This window comes from Camelus ferus, chromosome 6, assembly GCF_009834535.1.
Source record: "Camelus ferus isolate YT-003-E chromosome 6, BCGSAC_Cfer_1.0, whole genome shotgun sequence".
Lineage (NCBI taxonomy): Eukaryota > Metazoa > Chordata > Mammalia > Artiodactyla > Camelidae > Camelus > Camelus ferus.
The window spans coordinates 93,308,666-93,327,497 of NC_045701.1; the positions used below are offsets into that span (position 1 = coordinate 93,308,666).

Below are 18,832 nucleotides of genomic sequence, written 5' to 3' on the forward strand. Positions count from 1 at the left end.
CACACGCCCTGTCCTTGGGCTGCCTCCCAGCTGGGCGGGGCTGTGGTGGGTCTGCGCCCCTGGCCACACCATGAACTGCTGGGACCCTGCCTTCTGCCTCTTGGGCTGTCACAGCTGCTGGCTCGGAGGAGGACCTGGACAGACAGATGCATGAGTGAAGCACTGCTGTAAGGTTCACGCCTGGGGAGAGGGTAGAGCTCAGCGGTGGCACACACTCCTGGCATGCACAAGGTCCTGGGGTCAATCCCCAGTACCACCATTAAAATAAATAAATGAATAACCTCCCCCACCCCAAAAAAATTAAAAATTAAAAATAAAAAAAGTTATTTGAAAAAATAGATTCACTCTTAACTCTGCTTTCGAGTCACCTAGTAGCACTGGACGGGGAGTGCGGGCACAGGTGAGTTTCAGCCCAGAACAAAAGACCTCACAGCCGGCACCGGGATGCAGAATGTCCTTTATTGCCCTTCCTGGGAACAGCCGAGTAGACGTCACCTGCAGCCTGGTGGCAGTGTGTACATAAGGGGCTGGGGCCAGGCATGGGGCTGTGCACGCTGCAGGGGGCACTGCAAGCAAGCAGATGGGCACAGATGGCTGGCGGGAACTCAGGGACGTCTAGTCCACCTGTGCTGGCGCGCCTGCCCACAACTGCACTGAGCACGGCCGCCAGGTGGCCACCAGCCCCCACCAGTCTGCCCACAGGGTGTGTGCATCGTCACGCAGAGCGTCCCAAAGCATGTCTTGGCAAGACATCCAACAAGGGTGCGAGTTCATGATAAGTGAGCAGGTAACGGGGTTTCCTGGAAGACACCAGACTCTGCCTGAACTAGGGAAACTACACTCACCAGGAAGCAGCAACAGCAGGACAGGAGTAAGACCCAAACTACGTCTACACCCACGGTCATCACAGCCCTTCTCAAAGCAGCAGCGTGTCCCGGTGACTCGTGGGGAGCCGGGCACGTGTGGGTCCCACCGTAGGAGGGCTGTGTGACGGCAGCCTGGCTGGCCTCAGGCGCTTCTGCTCTGTTCTCGGTTCCAGAATCGAGGTGGACACACGCATCGTCAGGGTGGAAGCTTGGGCCCAGCACCCACTTCCTGGCGTCATCTGTACGTCTGTCCGCCCTCACTTGGTGGCAGGGCCGGGGGCGGGCACGTCCCGGGCCCCTCTGTCCTGCTCCAGCAGGATCAGCTCCGTTCTTGCCGCGGGTGTCACCATCGCTCTGGTGCCTGGCCCGGCACCTGCCGCCTCTGCCTGGTCCCCCTCCTCCTTGTCCTCGGGGGAGAAGCTTTCTCGGGCGTCGAAAAAGGTGATGGCTTCTTCTTGGGGTTTTTGTTCCGCCAGGGCTGCCTCATCTTCAGGGCTTTTGCTCATCTTGGTAGGAGAGGACGAGAACCCTAACTTGGGAAGTCGGAACCAGCCCGCCTTTTCCTGTTTCTTAGGTAGCTGTGCCTCGGGCGGCACCCCAGGCTGTGTCTGGACGGGAGCCGACCTGCGGACTTCCTCTCGGGGATCTGCGCATGTCTCTTCGCCAGAGGAAGAAAACCCAATGTTTGGAAGCCAGGACCGGAACAGACCAGAAGACCTTTTACCCTCTGGTTTCTCTTGTAGAGCCCTGTCCTCCGCTGCCAGGGCATGCGGCTGCCTCCCCACTGTCTTCTTCCGGGGGAAAATCGAGAATTTCCGCAGCCTCCTCGTCAGAGCAGCTGTCCACGCCCCGGAGGCCAGGGCACACTTCAGGGGTGAATGCTGGCCGCTCAGGGACGCCAGTGCTGGACATGATCACTTCAAACGGCTCTCCGGTGTCGGGCTGCAGGTCTCCAGAAACGGGGTCTGCTTCCGGGGCATCTCGTTTGGAAGCCTCTCCCGAGCCCTCCCTTGGCCTGGGGGTCTTGGACCCTGACCTGCCTGGGGGGCTCTGGGATCTTTACTTTGAGCAATGAAAATCCGTAAGAAGCTGTTTGGATCTTGGATGCAGGAATCTCTGACTCCCGCACAATCTGAGTGGAAAAAGCCTCGGGTCCTGAGAGGTCCTCTAACTCTGCCGTCACCTTGCGGACGGTGACCTCTGGGCTCTCTACCTGAGCACCCTGAATGTGCACCCTGACCTTGGAAATGGGGGAATCTTCTGGGGAGAGGTCAAGGGCCACAGGCTGCTCGCCCGGGACCCCGGCGCCCGCCTTCAGGATGCTGGCGCCCCAGTCTCCCGGGCTTTGCGTGCGCAGGGCGTCACCAAGGCTGCTCCCCGGGCACCGCACCTCGCTCACGGTGGGGATGAACACGTCAGCCTCGGAGCTGGGGTCAGGGAAGGTGAACCGCGGCATGTCCAGCCTGGGCAGTTTGACAGTTAGCACAGAGCCTTCCCAGGGCTGACCCATGTTGACGACAGAAACCTGGGACGGCAGGCCGGTGCTGGACGCCCTCAGCCTAACAGGGCCTTCAGGCTGGGAGGACCGGTCCTCGGCTCCCCCTGCCCCACCGGCAAGGTCCAGTCCTGGTGGCCCAGCAGGAGCCCGGCCTGTTTCTCCTGCGGGAGCCTGGGTTTCTGAAAGTCTCCCACTGGGCACGTGAAGAGGGAGACAGCCTTCGCCTGGACGGACCCTGACCTCGGGAGTGGAAAGGTGAGCTGCAGGCGCCTGTGCAGGAGGGCAGTGCAGCTCCAAGCCTCTGATGTCAAGGTTTCTCTTTAGAACGTCTGTGCCACACGTGCTTTCTGCGCCCGCCTCTGGGGGCTGCAGGGACATGGGTGCCGTCCCCTCGGAGCCAGGAGCCCCCGGGCCCTCCGCGGGAGCACTGGCAGCAGGTGCCTGCACCGGAGGCCCCGGCAGCCCCTCCCCACCTAGCGCCTCGGCAGGGCGCTGGACGCCAGGCAGGCGCAGGGCCGGCGCTCGGAACCAGCCCCGCTGCGAGCCTGGCACGCCCGCCACAGCGCCCTCCTCTGGGCTCTGCCGCACGAGGGCTGCAGCATCCGCTGTCCCACAGGATGGCGAGAGGGGATCTCCTGCTAAGGGGGCCGCTACCTCCACATGAGGCTGGCTTGCTGACGTGTCCCCAGGCCTGGGGCCTTGGCTGCCGTCCCCCAGCGGTAGGCCGTGCCGGGGAAGAGGGCCGCTTGCAGACGAGGTCGCCACCTTGGCCGCGCTGGGCCTGAGGTCAGGTCTGGAGAAGCCCAGATGGGCGGAATGGACCTGTGGCAGATGGGGGTCCACACCCACTCCTTCTGGAAGGTCCACCACTGTGCCAGTGTCCCCAGCACCACCCTCACCACTAGCCTTCTGTGAGGCATGAGAGTCACCTTCTGCCGGGAGCCTGGAGGCTGAAGCAGCTGGATCTCCTGGGGGCAGGCCAGCCCCTCTCACTGAAGCCTGCATCCTGGGAGGTGCGGGTCCCACATGGGCACAGCCAGGCGTCTTCGTGGCCCCCTCCCCTACGTCCTTCTCCAGAGGCGCGTCCACGCCCACCTCGGTGGGTGCAACAGGAAGCCCGGGTGGCACACACGTCGGACCCGTGTCCACCGTCACGCCGAGTTTTGCTTCCTCCAGGCTGTGTCCAGGCTCCCCTAGGGGCCTCGCCCCCTTCTTCGGGGACCTCCTGAATGATGGAAGCTTGAATTTCAGCATTTTTAAGGGACTGCCCTTCCCTTCGCGGTCAGCATCTTCAGCCATGGCCTCGCCTGCAGCCGATACGGCCACGTCCGCGCTGCCTGACACGGAGACACCTGAGCATGGTGGCTGAGAGCCTGGAGACCCGAGCTCTGGGGCCCCTTCAGCTGCGGAGGCCGGTCCCCACACAGCGCCGGGAGGGGACGGGGTGGGGACAAACTCCACGGCCCTGGGCTCCAACTCACGACCAGCTGCTTTCGGGATGGAAAACCCGAACTTTGGTCGATGAAATTTAGGAAAAGTCACACGGCCGTAAGCAGGGGGGAGCAGGGGATCCGCTGGGCTGACGGGACTGTCAGTCTGGGACACTGCAACTCCATCCCGGGGCTGCAAGAGAGCAGGACTGTCTGTGCTGGGGAAGCAGGCATCCTGCTGGGACCCAGAGCCGGGTTCCAGAGGGAGCTCGGCAGGGACTGCAGCTCTGGGGAGGGTCACCTGGTACTTTGTGAGTGTGACGCCCCCGTCGGTGGAGCGGGTTGGGGACTCGACTTGGCCACGACTGAGATGGAGCGTCTCTGAAGGGAAACTCGGGCAGGGTGGGCGGGGAGCCGGCAGGGACGGTTCCCTGGTGAACACAGCCTCAGCACAGGACACCCCGACACTCAGCTCTGCAGGCTCAGCACATGGGCTCGGGGACACGGGGAATCCAGAATCCGCAACTGCTGCAGACTCCTCGGAGATTTTCCCCGCAGAAGAGAAGACATCAGGGATTCGCAATATGGATTTCTTGACTACGGTTTCTCCGTCACTTTTTTCTACAGGTAAACAGCCATTAACACCAGCTTCGGGAACAGAATGATCAGGACTGACTTTGACACAGGTAATTTTACCGGAAAATCTAACTATGTCACTACCTACAACACTTTCCACAACTTCAGCTGAAATCCCAGAAACTTTCGTAGAAGCCTTCTCAAAAAACATAACACTGCCTTTATGAATGTGAAACTTGCTGTCTTTGGCGCCCACCTCCTTGTCACCCAGGGCCAGGACGCCCTCCAGCTTGGCGCCCGGTGCCTGGGTGTCCACCTCCACGCTGGGCAGGGACACCTCTAGGTCGGGGGCCGTCACCTCGCCCTTGGCGCCCTTCACCTCCAACTTGGGCCCCTTGATGTCCACCTGCGGGGCCTTGAGGTCCACCTTGGGCACCTTGATGCCGGGCACGTGCACCTTGGGCAGGTGGCCCTTCAGTCCGATGCCCGCCGCCGGTTCCTTGAGCTCCACCTCGGGCAGGTGGCCTTCGGGGAGCTTAACCGCCGCCTCGGCGGCCTTGACGTCCAGCTCGGCGGGCGGCAGCTCAATGCTGAGGTCACTGGTCTTCACGTCGGCCTGCACGGACGGCAGGGACACGTCCGCCTGGGCCTTGGGCAGGGACACGTCCACCGCGGCCTCGATGGACTTGCCTGGCACCGCCACGCCGAACGATGGCATCTTGAACTTGGGCATTTTGAACTTGCTGTCTTTGGCGCCCACCTCCTTGTCACCCAGGGCCAGGACGCCCTCCAGCTTGGCGCCCGGTGCCTGGGTGTCCACCTCCACGCTGGGCAGGGACACCTCTAGGTCGGGGGCCGTCACCTCGCCCTTGGCGCCCTTCACCTCCAACTTGGGCCCCTTGATGTCCACCTGCGGGGCCATGAGGTCCACCTTGATGCCGGGCACGTGCACCTTGGGCAGGTGGCCCTTCAGTCCGATGCCCGCCGCTGGTTCCTTGAGCTCCACCTCGGGCAGTTGGCCTTCGGGGAGCTTAACCACCGCCTCGGCGGCCTTGACGTCCAGCTCGGCGGGCGGCAGCTCAATGCTGAGGTCACTGGTCTTCACGTCGGCCTGCACGGACGGGAGGGACACGTCCGTCTGGGCATTGGGCAGGGACACGTCCACTGCGGCCTCGATGGACTTGCCTGGCGCCGACACGCCGAACGATGGCATCTTGAACTTGGGCATTTTGAACTTTTTCTCCTTGGCGGCCACCTCCTTGTCACCCAGGGCCAGGTCGCCCTCCAGCTTGGCGCCCGGTGCCTGGGTGTCCACCTCCACGCTGGGCAGGGACACCGTCTAGGTCGGGGGCCGTCACCTCGCCCTTGGCGCCCTTCACCTCCAACTTGGGCCCCTTGATGTCCACCTGCGGGGCCTTGAGGTCCACCTTGGGCACCTTGATGCCGGGCACGTGCACCTTGGGCAGGTGGCCCTTCAGTCCGATGCCCGCCGCCGGTTCCTTGAGCTCCACCTCGGGCAGGTGGCCTTCGGGGAGCTTAACCACCGCCTCGGCGGCCTTGACGTCCAGCTCGGCGGGCGGCAGCTCAATGCTGAGGTCACTGGTCTTCACGTCGGCCTGCACGGACGGCAGGGACACGTCCGCCTGGGCCTTGGGCAGGGACACGTCCACCGCGGCCTCGATGGACTTGCCTGGCACCGCCACGCCGAACGATGGCATCTTGAACTTGGGCATTTTGAACTTGCTGTCTTTGGCGCCCACCTCCTTGTCACCCAGGGCCAGGACGCCCTCCAGCTTGGCGCCCGGTGCCTGGGTGTCCACCTCCACGCTGGGCAGGGACACCTCTAGGTCGGGGGCCGTCACCTCGCCCTTGGCGCCCTTCACCTCCAACTTGGGCCCCTTGATGTCCACCTGCGGGGCCATGAGGTCCACCTTGATGCCGGGCACGTGCACCTTGGGCAGGTGGCCCTTCAGTCCGATGCCCGCCGCCGGTTCCTTGAGCTCCACCTCGGGCAGTTGGCCTTCGGGGAGCTTAACAGCCGCCTCGGCGGCCTTGACGTCCAGCTCGGCGGGCGGCAGCTCAATGCTGAGGTCACTGGTCTTCACGTCGGCCTGCACGGACGGGAGGGACACGTCCGTCTGGGCATTGGGCAGGGACACGTCCACTGCGGCCTCGATGGACTTGCCTGGCGCCGACACGCCGAACGATGGCATCTTGAACTTGGGCATTTTGAACTTTTTCTCCTTGGCGGCCACCTCCTTGTCACCCAGGGCCAGGTCGCCCTCCAGCTTGGCGCCCGGTGCCTGGGTGTCCACCTCCACGCTGGGCAGGGACACCTCTAGGTCGGGGGCCGTCACCTCGCCCTTGGCGCCCTTCACCTCCAACTTGGGCCCCTTGATGTCCACCTGCGGGGCCTTGAGGTCCACCTTGGGCACCTTGATGCCGGGCACGTGCACCTTGGGCAGGTGGCCCTTCAGTCCGATGCCCGCCGCCGGTTCCTTGAGCTCCACCTCGGGCAGGTGGCCTTCGGGGAGCTTAACCGCCGCCTCGGCGGCCTTGACGTCCAGCTCGGCGGGCGGCAGCTCAATGCTGAGGTCACTGGTCTTCACGTCGGCCTGCACGGACGGCAGGGACACGTCCGCCTGGGCCTTGGGCAGGGACACGTCCACTGCGGCCTCGATGGACTTGCCTGGCGCCGACACGCCGAACGATGGCATCTTGAACTTGGGCATTTTGAACTTGCTGTCTTTGGCGCCCACCTCCTTGTCACCCAGGGCCAGGACGCCCTCCAGCTTGGCGCCCGGTGCCTGGGTGTCCACCTCCACGCTGGGCAGGGACACCTCTAGGTCGGGGGCCGTCACCTCGCCCTTGGCGCCCTTCACCTCCAACTTGGGCCCCTTGATGTCCACCTGCGGGGCCATGAGGTCCACCTTGATGCCGGGCACGTGCACCTTGGGCAGGTGGCCCTTCAGTCCGATGCCCGCCGCCGGTTCCTTGAGCTCCACCTCGGGCAGTTGGCCTTCGGGGAGCTTAACAGCCGCCTCGGCGGCCTTGACGTCCAGCTCGGCGGGCGGCAGCTCAATGCTGAGGTCACTGGTCTTCACGTCGGCCTGCACGGACGGGAGGGACACGTCCGTCTGGGCATTGGGCAGGGACACGTCCACTGCGGCCTCGATGGACTTGCCTGGCGCCGACACGCCGAACGATGGCATCTTGAACTTGGGCATTTTGAACTTTTTCTCCTTGGCGGCCACCTCCTTGTCACCCAGGGCCAGGTCGCCCTCCAGCTTGGCGCCCGGTGCCTGGGTGTCCACCTCCACGCTGGGCAGGGACACCTCTAGGTCGGGGGCCGTCACCTCGCCCTTGGCGCCCTTCACCTCCAACTTGGGCCCCTTGATGTCCACCTGCGGGGCCTTGAGGTCCACCTTGGGCACCTTGATGCCGGGCACGTGCACCTTGGGCAGGTGGCCCTTCAGTCCGATGCCCGCCGCCGGTTCCTTGAGCTCCACCTCGGGCAGGTGGCCTTCGGGGAGCTTAACCGCCGCCTCGGCGGCCTTGACGTCCAGCTCGGCGGGCGGCAGCTCAATGCTGAGGTCACTGGTCTTCACGTCGGCCTGCACGGACGGCAGGGACACGTCCGCCTGGGCCTTGGGCAGGGACACGTCCACCGCGGCCTCGATGGACTTGCCTGGCGCCGACACGCCGAACGATGGCATCTTGAACTTGGGCATTTTGAACTTGCTGTCTTTGGCGCCCACCTCCTTGTCACCCAGGGCCAGGACGCCCTCCAGCTTGGCGCCCGGTGCCTGGGTGTCCACCTCCACGCTGGGCAGGGACACCTCTAGGTCGGGGGCCGTCACCTCGCCCTTGGCGCCCTTCACCTCCAACTTGGGCCCCTTGATGTCCACCTGCGGGGCCATGAGGTCCACCTTGATGCCGGGCACGTGCACCTTGGGCAGGTGGCCCTTCAGTCCGATGCCCGCCGCCGGTTCCTTGAGCTCCACCTCGGGCAGTTGGCCTTCGGGGAGCTTAACAGCCGCCTCGGCGGCCTTGACGTCCAGCTCGGCGGGCGGCAGCTCAATGCTGAGGTCACTGGTCTTCACGTCGGCCTGCACGGACGGGAGGGACACGTCCGTCTGGGCATTGGGCAGGGACACGTCCACTGCGGCCTCGATGGACTTGCCTGGCGCCGACACGCCGAACGATGGCATCTTGAACTTGGGCATTTTGAACTTTTTCTCCTTGGCGGCCACCTCCTTGTCACCCAGGGCCAGGTCGCCCTCCAGCTTGGCGCCCGGTGCCTGGGTGTCCACCTCCACGCTGGGCAGGGACACCTCTAGGTCGGGGGCCGTCACCTCGCCCTTGGCGCCCTTCACCTCCAACTTGGGCCCCTTGATGTCCACCTGCGGGGCCTTGAGGTCCACCTTGGGCACCTTGATGCCGGGCACGTGCACCTTGGGCAGGTGGCCCTTCAGTCCGATGCCCGCCGCCGGTTCCTTGAGCTCCACCTCGGGCAGGTGGCCTTCGGGGAGCTTAACCGCCGCCTCGGCGGCCTTGACGTCCAGCTCGGCGGGCGGCAGCTCAATGCTGAGGTCACTGGTCTTCACGTCGGCCTGCACGGACGGCAGGGACACGTCCGCCTGGGCCTTGGGCAGGGACACGTCCACTGCGGTCCTCGATGGACTTGCCTGGCGCCGACACGCCGAACGATGGCATCTTGAACTTGGGCATTTTGAACTTGCTGTCTTTGGCGCCCACCTCCTTGTCACCCAGGGCCAGGTCGCCCTCCAGCTTGGCGCCCGGTGCCTGGGTGTCCACCTCCACGCTGGGCAGGGACACGTCTAGGTCGGGGGCCGTCACCTCGCCCTTGGCGCCCTTCACCTCCAACTTGGGCCCCTTGATGTCCACCTGCGGGGCCTTGAGGTCCACCTTGGGCACCTTGATGCCGGGCACGTGCACCTTGGGCAGGTGGCCCTTCAGTCCGATGCCCGCCGCCGGTTCCTTGAGCTCCACCTCGGGCAGGTGGCCTTCGGGGAGCTTAACCGCCGCCTCGGCGGCCTTGACGTCCAGCTCGGCGGGCGGCAGCTCAATGCTGAGGTCACTGGTCTTCACGTCGGCCTGCACGGACGGCAGGGACACGTCCGCCTGGGCCTTGGGCAGGGACACGTCCACCGCGGTCTCGATGGACTTGCCTGGCGCCGACACGCCGAACGATGGCATCTTGAACTTGGGCATTTTGAACTTGCTGTCTTTGGCGCCCACCTCCTTGTCACCCAGGGCCAGGACGCCCTCCAGCTTGGCGCCCGGTGCCTGGGTGTCCACCTCCACGCTGGGCAGGGACACCTCTAGGTCGGGGGCCGTCACCTCGCCCTTGGCGCCCTTCACCTCCAACTTGGGCCCCTTGATGTCCACCTGCGGGGCCATGAGGTCCACCTTGATGCCGGGCACGTGCACCTTGGGCAGGTGGCCCTTCAGTCCGATGCCCGCCGCCGGTTCCTTGAGCTCCACCTCGGGCAGTTGGCCTTCGGGGAGCTTAACAGCCGCCTCGGCGGCCTTGACGTCCAGCTCGGCGGGCGGCAGCTCAATGCTGAGGTCACTGGTCTTCACGTCGGCCTGCACGGACGGGAGGGACACGTCCGTCTGGGCCTTGGGCAGGGACACGTCCACTGCGGCCTCGATGGACTTGCCTGGCGCCGACACGCCGAACGATGGCATCTTGAACTTCGGCATTTTCAACTTGCTGTCTTTGGCGCCCACCTCCTTGTCACCCAGGGCCAGGACGCCCTCCAGCTTGGCGCCCGGTGCCTGGGTGTCCACCTCCACGCTGGGCAGGGACACCTCTAGGTCGGGGGCCGTCACCTCGCCCTTGGCGCCCTTCACCTCCAACTTGGGCCCCTTGATGTCCACCTGCGGGGCCTTGAGGTCCACCTTGGGCACCTTGATGCCGGGCACGTGCACCTTGGGCAGTTGGCCCTTCAGTCCGATGCCCGCCGCCGGTTCCTTGAGCTCCACCTCGGGCAGGTGGCCTTCGGGGAGCTTAACCGCCGCCTCGGCGGCCTTGACGTCCAGCTCGGCGGGCGGCAGCTCAATGCTGAGGTCACTGGTCTTCACGTCGGCCTGCACGGACGGCAGGGACACGTCCGCCTGGGCCTTGGGCAGGGACACGTCCACCGCGGTCTCGATGGACTTGCCTGGCGCCGACACGCCGAACGATGGCATCTTGAACTTCGGCATTTTGAACTTGCTGTCTTTGGCGCCCACCTCCTTGTCACCCAGGGCCAGGACGCCCTCCAGCTTGGCGCCCGGTGCCTGGGTGTCCACCTCCACGCTGGGCAGGGACACCTCTAGGTCGGGGGCCGTCACCTCGCCCTTGGCGCCCTTCACCTCCAACTTGGGCCCCTTGATGTCCACCTGCGGGGCCTTGAGGTCCACCTTGGGCACCTTGATGCCGGGCACGTGCACCTTGGGCAGGTGGCCCTTCAGTCCGATGCCCGCCGCCGGTTCCTCTTTTGTCTCAATTGTTTCTTTCTGTGGTAGTTTTTGTTCTGGAAGTTCCATTTCTTTTTCTCTTCTGCTCCTGATTCCTCTGTCTTCTTGACATATGTCTGTTTGCAGACTTAGTAACATGTTCTCTTCCTTCTCTGTCTCCTGGGGCTGTTTCACTGCATCCCCTTTCTGCTCCTTCCCTGGCGACCACCCAAATGAGGGTAGTTTGAACTTCAGCATCTTCGTCTTTCCTTCCCTTCCTCCCACGTCCCTGTCCCGTCCCTTGGTGTCCTGCACCCTCTTCTCGGTCGCATATTCCTGTGTTCCTCTGTCCTCCTGGTCTGGCTTCTGGACCGGAGCAGGTCTTCCCTGAGCATCTGGTTCCCCTCCTCCATCCTCCTTGGTCCCCAAGTCCTCTCCGGGGTACCCTCCCTGCCTGTCTTCCAGATGGAGAGCAGTTCCAGCTCCTTTTGCCCCCAGCGCTTTTCCTTTCGGAAATGTGAACTTGGGTGTCTTTAATGTAGGTATTCTAATCTGGAATTCGGGTTCCCGGCCATCTTGGCTGTCTTGGTCCCTGGGCTCCTGCAGAGACAACCTGGCAATTCCAATTTCTAGCCCCTGCCCGCCCTCCCTGGGGCCCTCCTCCCTGCATCCTGGGGCTGCGCCCACCCCTGATGTCCTTTGGGGCACTGTCTCCTCCTGGACCTTGGCCTCCTTTTTCTTTTTGCGGCTTCTGGGTGCCAGGCCTGCCCCCTCCCCCAGGGTGCCCTCCAGGGACAGGCCGGGCTCTGTGGGAGGCTCTGCCTCCTCCTGCACTCCTGCCATGCTGTCTTTTCTCCTGCTGTCCGCGGCCACCACGGCGGCCCCCTGCCCCTCCTCGCCAGGTACTGCTTCCTCCAGAACGCCGGCTTGGACTGTTCCCCCTGGGGCCCCCCTGCCTTCTAGACCCGCAGCCTTCCCTGAGCCCATCCTGAACCTCAGGCTCAGGAACCTTGTCTTCCGCTGGCTGCCTGGTCCCGCCCTCCGCTCACGCTCCTCTGCGGGGAGCTGGGCCTCCGTGTCTGTGCTCGTGGGGGACACGTCAGGCACGTCCCCTCGCTCGTAGGCCTCCGAGGAGCTGTGTGACCTCCGGGGCCCCGGCCTGCGCTTGGTCTTTATAGATTGGAACTTGGGCCAGGAGAGCCTCTCCCTCTGGGGTCGTCTGCCTCTGTCCTCCCTGGCCTTGGAGATGAGTCTCTCCTGGTCCCCATCTCCTTCCAGCATCTTTGTGGGGGTCTCTGTGCACCCATCAGCGACATCCTGGTCCTGAAACAGAGAGAGTGGACCTGTTGGCAGCAGTATAATGAGTCGGAGGCCCTGGGCTCCGGGACTAAGAGGGAGTGGGGGCGCCCCTCCCAGCCTCGGCCTGGGTGCAGGGAGCCCGGGGTGCCAGGCCAAGCCTCGCCAGCCATGGCGACCTCACCTGCTTCTCACTGCCCTTTGGGCCATGCTCAGCCTCGCCGGCAGCCCACTCCTCGTCTTCTGCGGCAGGAAGTTTCCGTTTGATTTTGAACTGAACCTTGTAGGGCTCCGAGTACTGAAGGATTTTGAGAGCGTCTTCATATTTAATGTTGTCAAAGAATATGGTTGTGCTGAGCAACTGGTCCCCTAAATGAAGACAGAGGGGACTCGCGCCTCAGTGACCAGCCTCTCTGCTGCCCCTGGGAGGAGTCTACAGGGGTGCGGGGCCGAGAAGGGGACCCTGCCCGGGCTGCCCAGCTCCTTCCCTCCACTGAGCCTCGGTGGGGAAGGAGCCCCCGCTTCCAGGTGGGAAAACCCGGCACCGTGGCGAGCCCCGCCTGGACACGACGTAGTCCTTAGGGTGCCGTCCCGAGTCTAGGTGTGGCCTGTCCCCTCCAGGTCCCTCCCATCCTGATGGAAGCCATGGGGACCCAGGAATGGGGCGGCTCGGCACCTTCTCTCAGGCTGAAGAGCTTAGCAGCTGAGGAGTCCTTCAGCACTTGTTTGATAAAGATCCCCTGGTCCCCGCCGCCTGTGACACTGTAGCCACTGGCTCCGGCCTCCGCCTCGGTCTTCAGCGTCACCTCTGTCTCGTCCTGCGTGGACTGGAGCAGAAGTGCATCATGGCCTTAGTGAGCATACGCCTGTCCCACTGTGCATGTCGATGCTGGGTGGGGGCCGCCTCCCCTGGCCCCGGAGTCCTTCCTTCATTGGGCAGCCCAGGGCAAGCGTAGGGTCCCCCGGCAGCTGGCCTGGGTTGCTGTGTCCAGGCCCTGGGCGAAGCCAGCTGCAGCTACCTCCACTAGGAGCAGCCTCCCCTTGCCCCGCCCCCACCAGCCAGGACTCAGGAGCAGCCCGTCCCTCTGCGGCCACTGTTGAGGCTCAGCGGGGCTTGGCGAGCAGGGAGGAGAGGCTTTTGCTTGCACGTGGTCGAAGCCCTCCTCCATCAGCTCCTAGTTCATCCCTCACGCTCACCCCAAGCCCGACAGCATGCTAGGAAGCAGGTACTCAGACCAAGTAGGGGTCAGTCAGCAGTGCCAGGAAAAACACTGCCAACAGTGTGGCTGGCCTGGCCCCAGACACGACAGATCCTGGGGGTCTGGGAGAGTTTCAGGACTGCTGGGGCCACCAGTGACACAGCAGGCTGCAGCAGGAGGGACCGTGCCCTGCACACTGGGAGCCTACAGAAACCAGCAGCTTCCATGGCCTGTGTACACAGTAGGTAGCAGCCCCACCCACTGGGCAGCTGAGAACACTGAGGTTTGTGCACTCAGGCCCACCTGGCCAGGAGTCGGGGCTCTTCGTCTTAAGAGGCAGAGCATTTGGGGGAAGCTGGGACCAGAGCTCTGGAGCCTCTGCCGCCCCCAGGCCTGATGAGAGAGGTGACATGCCTGGCCCCAGGGCACAGGGAAATGTTGCCAGCCTTCCTACTCCTCATCTTCTTGGTCTGGCCCCGGCTTCCCTGGCCAAAACACCTGCAGATGGGCCTACCCCGACGTCAGCCCCTAGAACACCCACCTCAGGATGGCGCATCTTGGAAAGCATCCGGGAGTCCCCTGAATCCCGCGTCCACCAGGACCTCCGCCTCCCTGATGGCCTCCTCGGCGTGTCTTCCTGCAGCAGCAACAGACACTAGGCTTGCCAACCTGCCACAACCCAGGAGGGACTCGGGGAGGCCAGGATGCCCCAGCTCAGAAGCTTAGGAGCCCCAGAGTGCGGCTGTGCGCAAATGGAGTGGAATTCCTCTGAGGATAGGCGACTCTGGGCCTCAGTGCTTCCCATGCCCCCGTGAGGAGGGGCAAAGAAGAGACAAATGGTACAAGAACAAGCCCTTTAGGAAACATGCCTGCTCCACGCCTTCCCACAGTCCTCGCCAGAGGCGGCCTCAGGGGCCCTGTCTATGTCCCCTCTCCAGAGAGGGCACGTGTCTGCACGTACCCTGGGCCTCGCTGCACACAGGAGCACCAGGTCTGTTCCCCACATGCACACACATGTGCGCTATCTCTACTGGGTCTCGGCCACCTGGGCAAGGAGTCAGAGAGGATGGCTGAATGGACACAGCTGTGGCCCAGTAGGCAGCGTGGCTGCACACACATGTGCGAGCTGCCCATGCATGGTGATGCAGGAGGAGACATGGCCACACCTGTGGCCCCACATCTGAGCCTTCCCTAAACCTGGGCATCTTGGTCCAGCAGGCTTACCGGGAGTCTGAAGCTGGCACCCTCAGTCACACATTCATAGACAGGTGAGGACCCCTGTGGCCGGGGCCGAATGATCTCATCCACAGGCCCTTCAGTCACCTGGGAGGAGGAGAGATCATGTTACTCTCAGCCACTGGGGCTCTGCTCAAGCCCAGGAAATGATGGGGGAGTACCGGGAGGGCACAGGTCCTCCCTCACTTACAGAGCGGTCCTCCTCAGTTTCTGCATCTGGCTCCTCAGGCTGCAGCTGCCGGCCAGACACTGCAAAGGGAGACAGTGGGTCAGTGGAGCCTCGCAGGTGGGTGGGGCAGATGGTGGCCCTGGGGGTAGGATGTCCAGGAGAGGATCTATGCCCCAGAGGTGGTGGAACGCTGGACACTGGATCTGAGAGCACCCACAGGGGTTGGGGCTGGATCAACAGCTGCTGGGCATCAGGGCATCAGGTCAGGTGGCAGTGAGCCACGACAGGGGAGCTCGGACAAAGTACACAGACTTTACAGATTGAGTCAAAGGAAGTTACTAAACAAACACACAAGTAAAACAACAATCACAACCCTGAAGTGGAATTAGAATCCAGAGTTACTACAAGATATGAACTGTAATGTCTAGCATTCAGCAGAAAATCACATGACATACAAAGAAACAAGAAAGTATGATCCATCATGAGGAACAAAGCAGGTAGTGGGAACTGTCTTTTAATGTCCACAGATGTTGGATTTGGCACAGACTTCAAAGTGACTATCAGAAGTTTGTTCAAAAAAATAAAGGAGGTCATGTTTAAAGAATTAATGAAAAATATGATGACACTGGCTCAACAAAGAGACAATGTAATAAAGAAACAGAAATGATGAAAAAAGCCAAGTGGAAATTCTGGAGCTGAAAATTCACTGGAGGGACTCAACAGCAGAAATGAGATGCCAAAGGAAGGAAGCGAAAAACTTGCAGATTAATAAAAATTAATCAATTTGAAGAAAAACGAAAAACAACTGAAGGAAGATGAACAGAGCCTCAGAGATCTGTGGGACAACAGTGAGAACACCAATGTATGTGTAGTTAAAGACTCAGAAGGAAAGGGGGGGGGTAGGAAAAAATGTTTGAAAAAATAATGTTGGAAACAAGCTACGATCTCAGAAGCCCAATAAACCTCAAGAGGATAAACACAAAGGGACCCAGATCTAGACCATCACATAAAGTTTAAGGGAAAGAGAAAAACTTGGAAGTAGCAAGGGAGAAGTGACCCACCACATTCAATGGCACAATAATGCAGCTAATATCTGGCACCATGGACGCTAGAAGGCAGTGCAACCACATATTCAAAGTGCTGGAAGAAAAATGTTGTCAACCAAGAAGTCCACATCTAGCAAACAATCCTTCAAAAATAAAGACCCCCACAAGTGAACAAAGATTAGGAGAAGCCATTGCTGGCAGATTTGCCTTGCGGGAAATGCTGGAGGAGGAGAAGGACCCCAGACACTAATCCAAGCCCACAGGAAGAAAAGGAGAAGGCAGAGGCGGCCTCCATGTGGGTAGACATAGAAGACTCCACAAATAGGCCTTTTTCTGCATTCCGTCTCTTAACTTTTTTTTAAAAAAACACAAGCTTATATAAAGCAGGAGTCTGCAAGCTTTTTTTGTACAAGCCCATACAGCAAACGTCTCAGGCTTTGCAGGCCGTGTGACCTCCGCTGCAACTCTGTAGTTGTGGCCTAGTAGGAGCTGTAAATGATGATGTGCCAATGGGTGAGCATAACTGTGTTCCAGCAAAACTTCCCTTACAAAACAAGCTGCAGGATGGAGTTAGCGCACAGGCCCCAGCCTGTCAACTCCTCATATAAAGTGTGAATTCAAATGCCATATTGTTGGGATTACAACATAGACAGATGTCATATATATGCAGCAATAATAGCAAAAAGGAGGGGGAAGGGCACACAGTGGGTCAGTTTCTATATTTTACCAGAATTAAGTAATTGCTGGGGACTAGGGGTGGGAGCGGGCATTGGCTATAAACAGGCTCAGGAGAATCTGGGGTGATGGAAATGTTCTAGCACTGGATTGTGGTGATGGCTGCACAGCTCTATAAAGTTACTAAAAATGGCTGAATCATGTATTCACAGTGGGTGAGTTTTCTGGTAAGCAGATTATACCTCAACAGGGCTGTGAAAGGAAAAAGGTAATTCCCTGCATAAAGTACAAATAATAAACTGTAGAATTTTACTCTGTAGAAGTAAAACACATGATGACTACAGTTCAAAGCACGGGGCTGGGGCACTGAAAGCTCCTGCTGTAAAGCTCTCACGTGGCGCGTGAGGTGGCACAGAGCTGCCTGCACGCGCACTGTGATGAGTAAAGAACACACAGCATAAGCCGTAAAGCCACCGTTAAGAGAAGATGTGCAGCTGATATGCTACCAGGAGAAGTAAAATGGAACACTAAAAAAAATTACATGTAGATGTGCTTTATATATGTATATATAAAATATATATTAGTAAGTGATTATATATGTGTGTATATATTTGATTAATTCTAAAATAAGGTAGGGAAAGAGGAACAAAGAATGGATGGCATAAAATAGAAAGCAATTTGCAAGACGGTAGAATTTAAGCCAGCCATACTGACAATACATTAAATATAAAGGGACCTAAAATTCTGATCAAAAAGGCAGAGGCTGTCCGACAAGGTTAAAAAAGCAAGAGCTGACTATATACCATGTAAGAGAAGTGGGCTCCAAACATAAAGGTGCAGACAGGTCAAAAGGGAAGAAGAAGTAAACACTGCAAGAACTAATCGCAACATTTCAGAATAATAAAGGGCTCAATTCATCAAAAATAAAAATAAAAAGCCTACATCTGTAAACACGTCACAGCAGAGGCACTGGCCCTTGGAGAGCACCCACCAGACAACCCTTGCAAGCGCACTTGGGACATTCGCAAAGATAGGCCCCATGCTGGCTCATTGTAAATGTCTCAATAAATTTAAAATAATTTAAATCATACTAAGTATTTTCTCAGACTCCCCATGGAATCAAGACAGTATGGTATAAACACAAATATCAATGGAACAGACTAGACAGTCCAGAATAGTCCCACACTTTGTATGCTCAGTTGATTTTTGACAAACCAGCCAAGTTATTTCAGCAGAAAAATGAGTCTTTTCAACAATGGTGCTGGGGCAACTGGATATTTACTTGGAGAAAAAAATGGACCCTTACTTCATACAACATGTAAAAATTAACTCAAAATGAATCATAGAGCTAAATGTAAAACTATAAAACTTCTAGAAGAAAACATAGGAGAAATTGTTTGCCCTCTTGGGGGAGGCAATGTTTTCTTCTTTGTTTCTTTCTTCAAACAAAAAGTTTGAATCATAAAGGAAAATTTGATAAATTATATTTCATCATAATTCAATACTTCTGGTCTTGAAAGACACTCTTAAGGAAACAAAAAGGCAATTCATTGCATCTGACAAAGAACTTCCAACCAGAAGAACTTCTCCAAATCAGTAGAGAGAGGCCAAAAAGGCTCATCTCAATTAAAAATAGACAAAAGATGTAAACAGACACCTCACAAAAGAAGACGTACCAATGAGCACAAGAAAAGACGGCCAACTTCTTTAGTCATCAGGGAAATGCAAATTAAAACCAACTGAACAAAACAAAAGTCCCAGAAGCAGACTCACACAGATACAGAGCTGTGAGAGATGTATGTTCTTTCCAATAAGCAGTGCTGGGTCCACAGGACATCCATATGGAAAGACATTCATCCCAACTCCTGTGTCAGCCCCAGGAAGCATTAATTCATGGGGCTATAGACCCGAAGTTGAAGGTTTAGCAGGACAGCTCCCAGCAGATAAACAGAAATGACTTGGCAGGTAGGGAAACAGTTCTTAACCACGACACAGAAAGCTCTGGCTCGAAAGGGAGTCACCTGAGAAACTGGTAGACTTTAAAATGAGGACCTTCTGTTCATCAAAAGATGCCACTGAGGGAGTGAAAAGTCAAGCCAGGGACAAGCCAGAGATCTGCAATCCATTCACCAAACAAAGGCCTCCTACCCATAAAAAGGTCTTGCAAATGGAAAGAAAAAGACAGATGGCCCAACAGAAAGATGGGTAAGAAAACACTGGAAAGGCAATTCAGAAAAATGGCTGACTGGTCAATTAACATATGGAAAGTGCATCCTTAGCCATCAGGGCAATGCCAATTAAAACAACAGGCAGCTGCCACTTCACTCCCAGGAGAAGGCTGACAAAACACCCAGCGGTGTCAAGGAGCATCCC

At 59.2% G+C, this 18,832-nt stretch overlaps 1 protein-coding gene across 1 annotated transcript; it reads right to left on the reverse strand.

Annotated features, from left to right (window-relative positions):
• Positions 1-439: 439 nt before the first annotated feature.
• On the reverse strand, positions 440-18,502 carry AHNAK2 (AHNAK nucleoprotein 2). The gene is given in 12 exon segments (XM_032482827.1): positions 440-1,633; positions 1,635-1,893; positions 1,895-5,706; positions 5,708-9,043; positions 9,045-10,328; positions 10,833-12,161; positions 12,319-12,503; positions 12,811-12,961; positions 13,875-13,970; positions 14,558-14,656; positions 14,760-14,818; positions 18,481-18,502. Coding segments are annotated over 9 exon segments (10,893 nt in total). The 5' UTR covers positions 13,902-13,970; positions 14,558-14,656; positions 14,760-14,818; positions 18,481-18,502; the 3' UTR covers positions 440-1,123.
• Between the last annotated feature and the right edge of the window lie 330 nt (positions 18,503-18,832).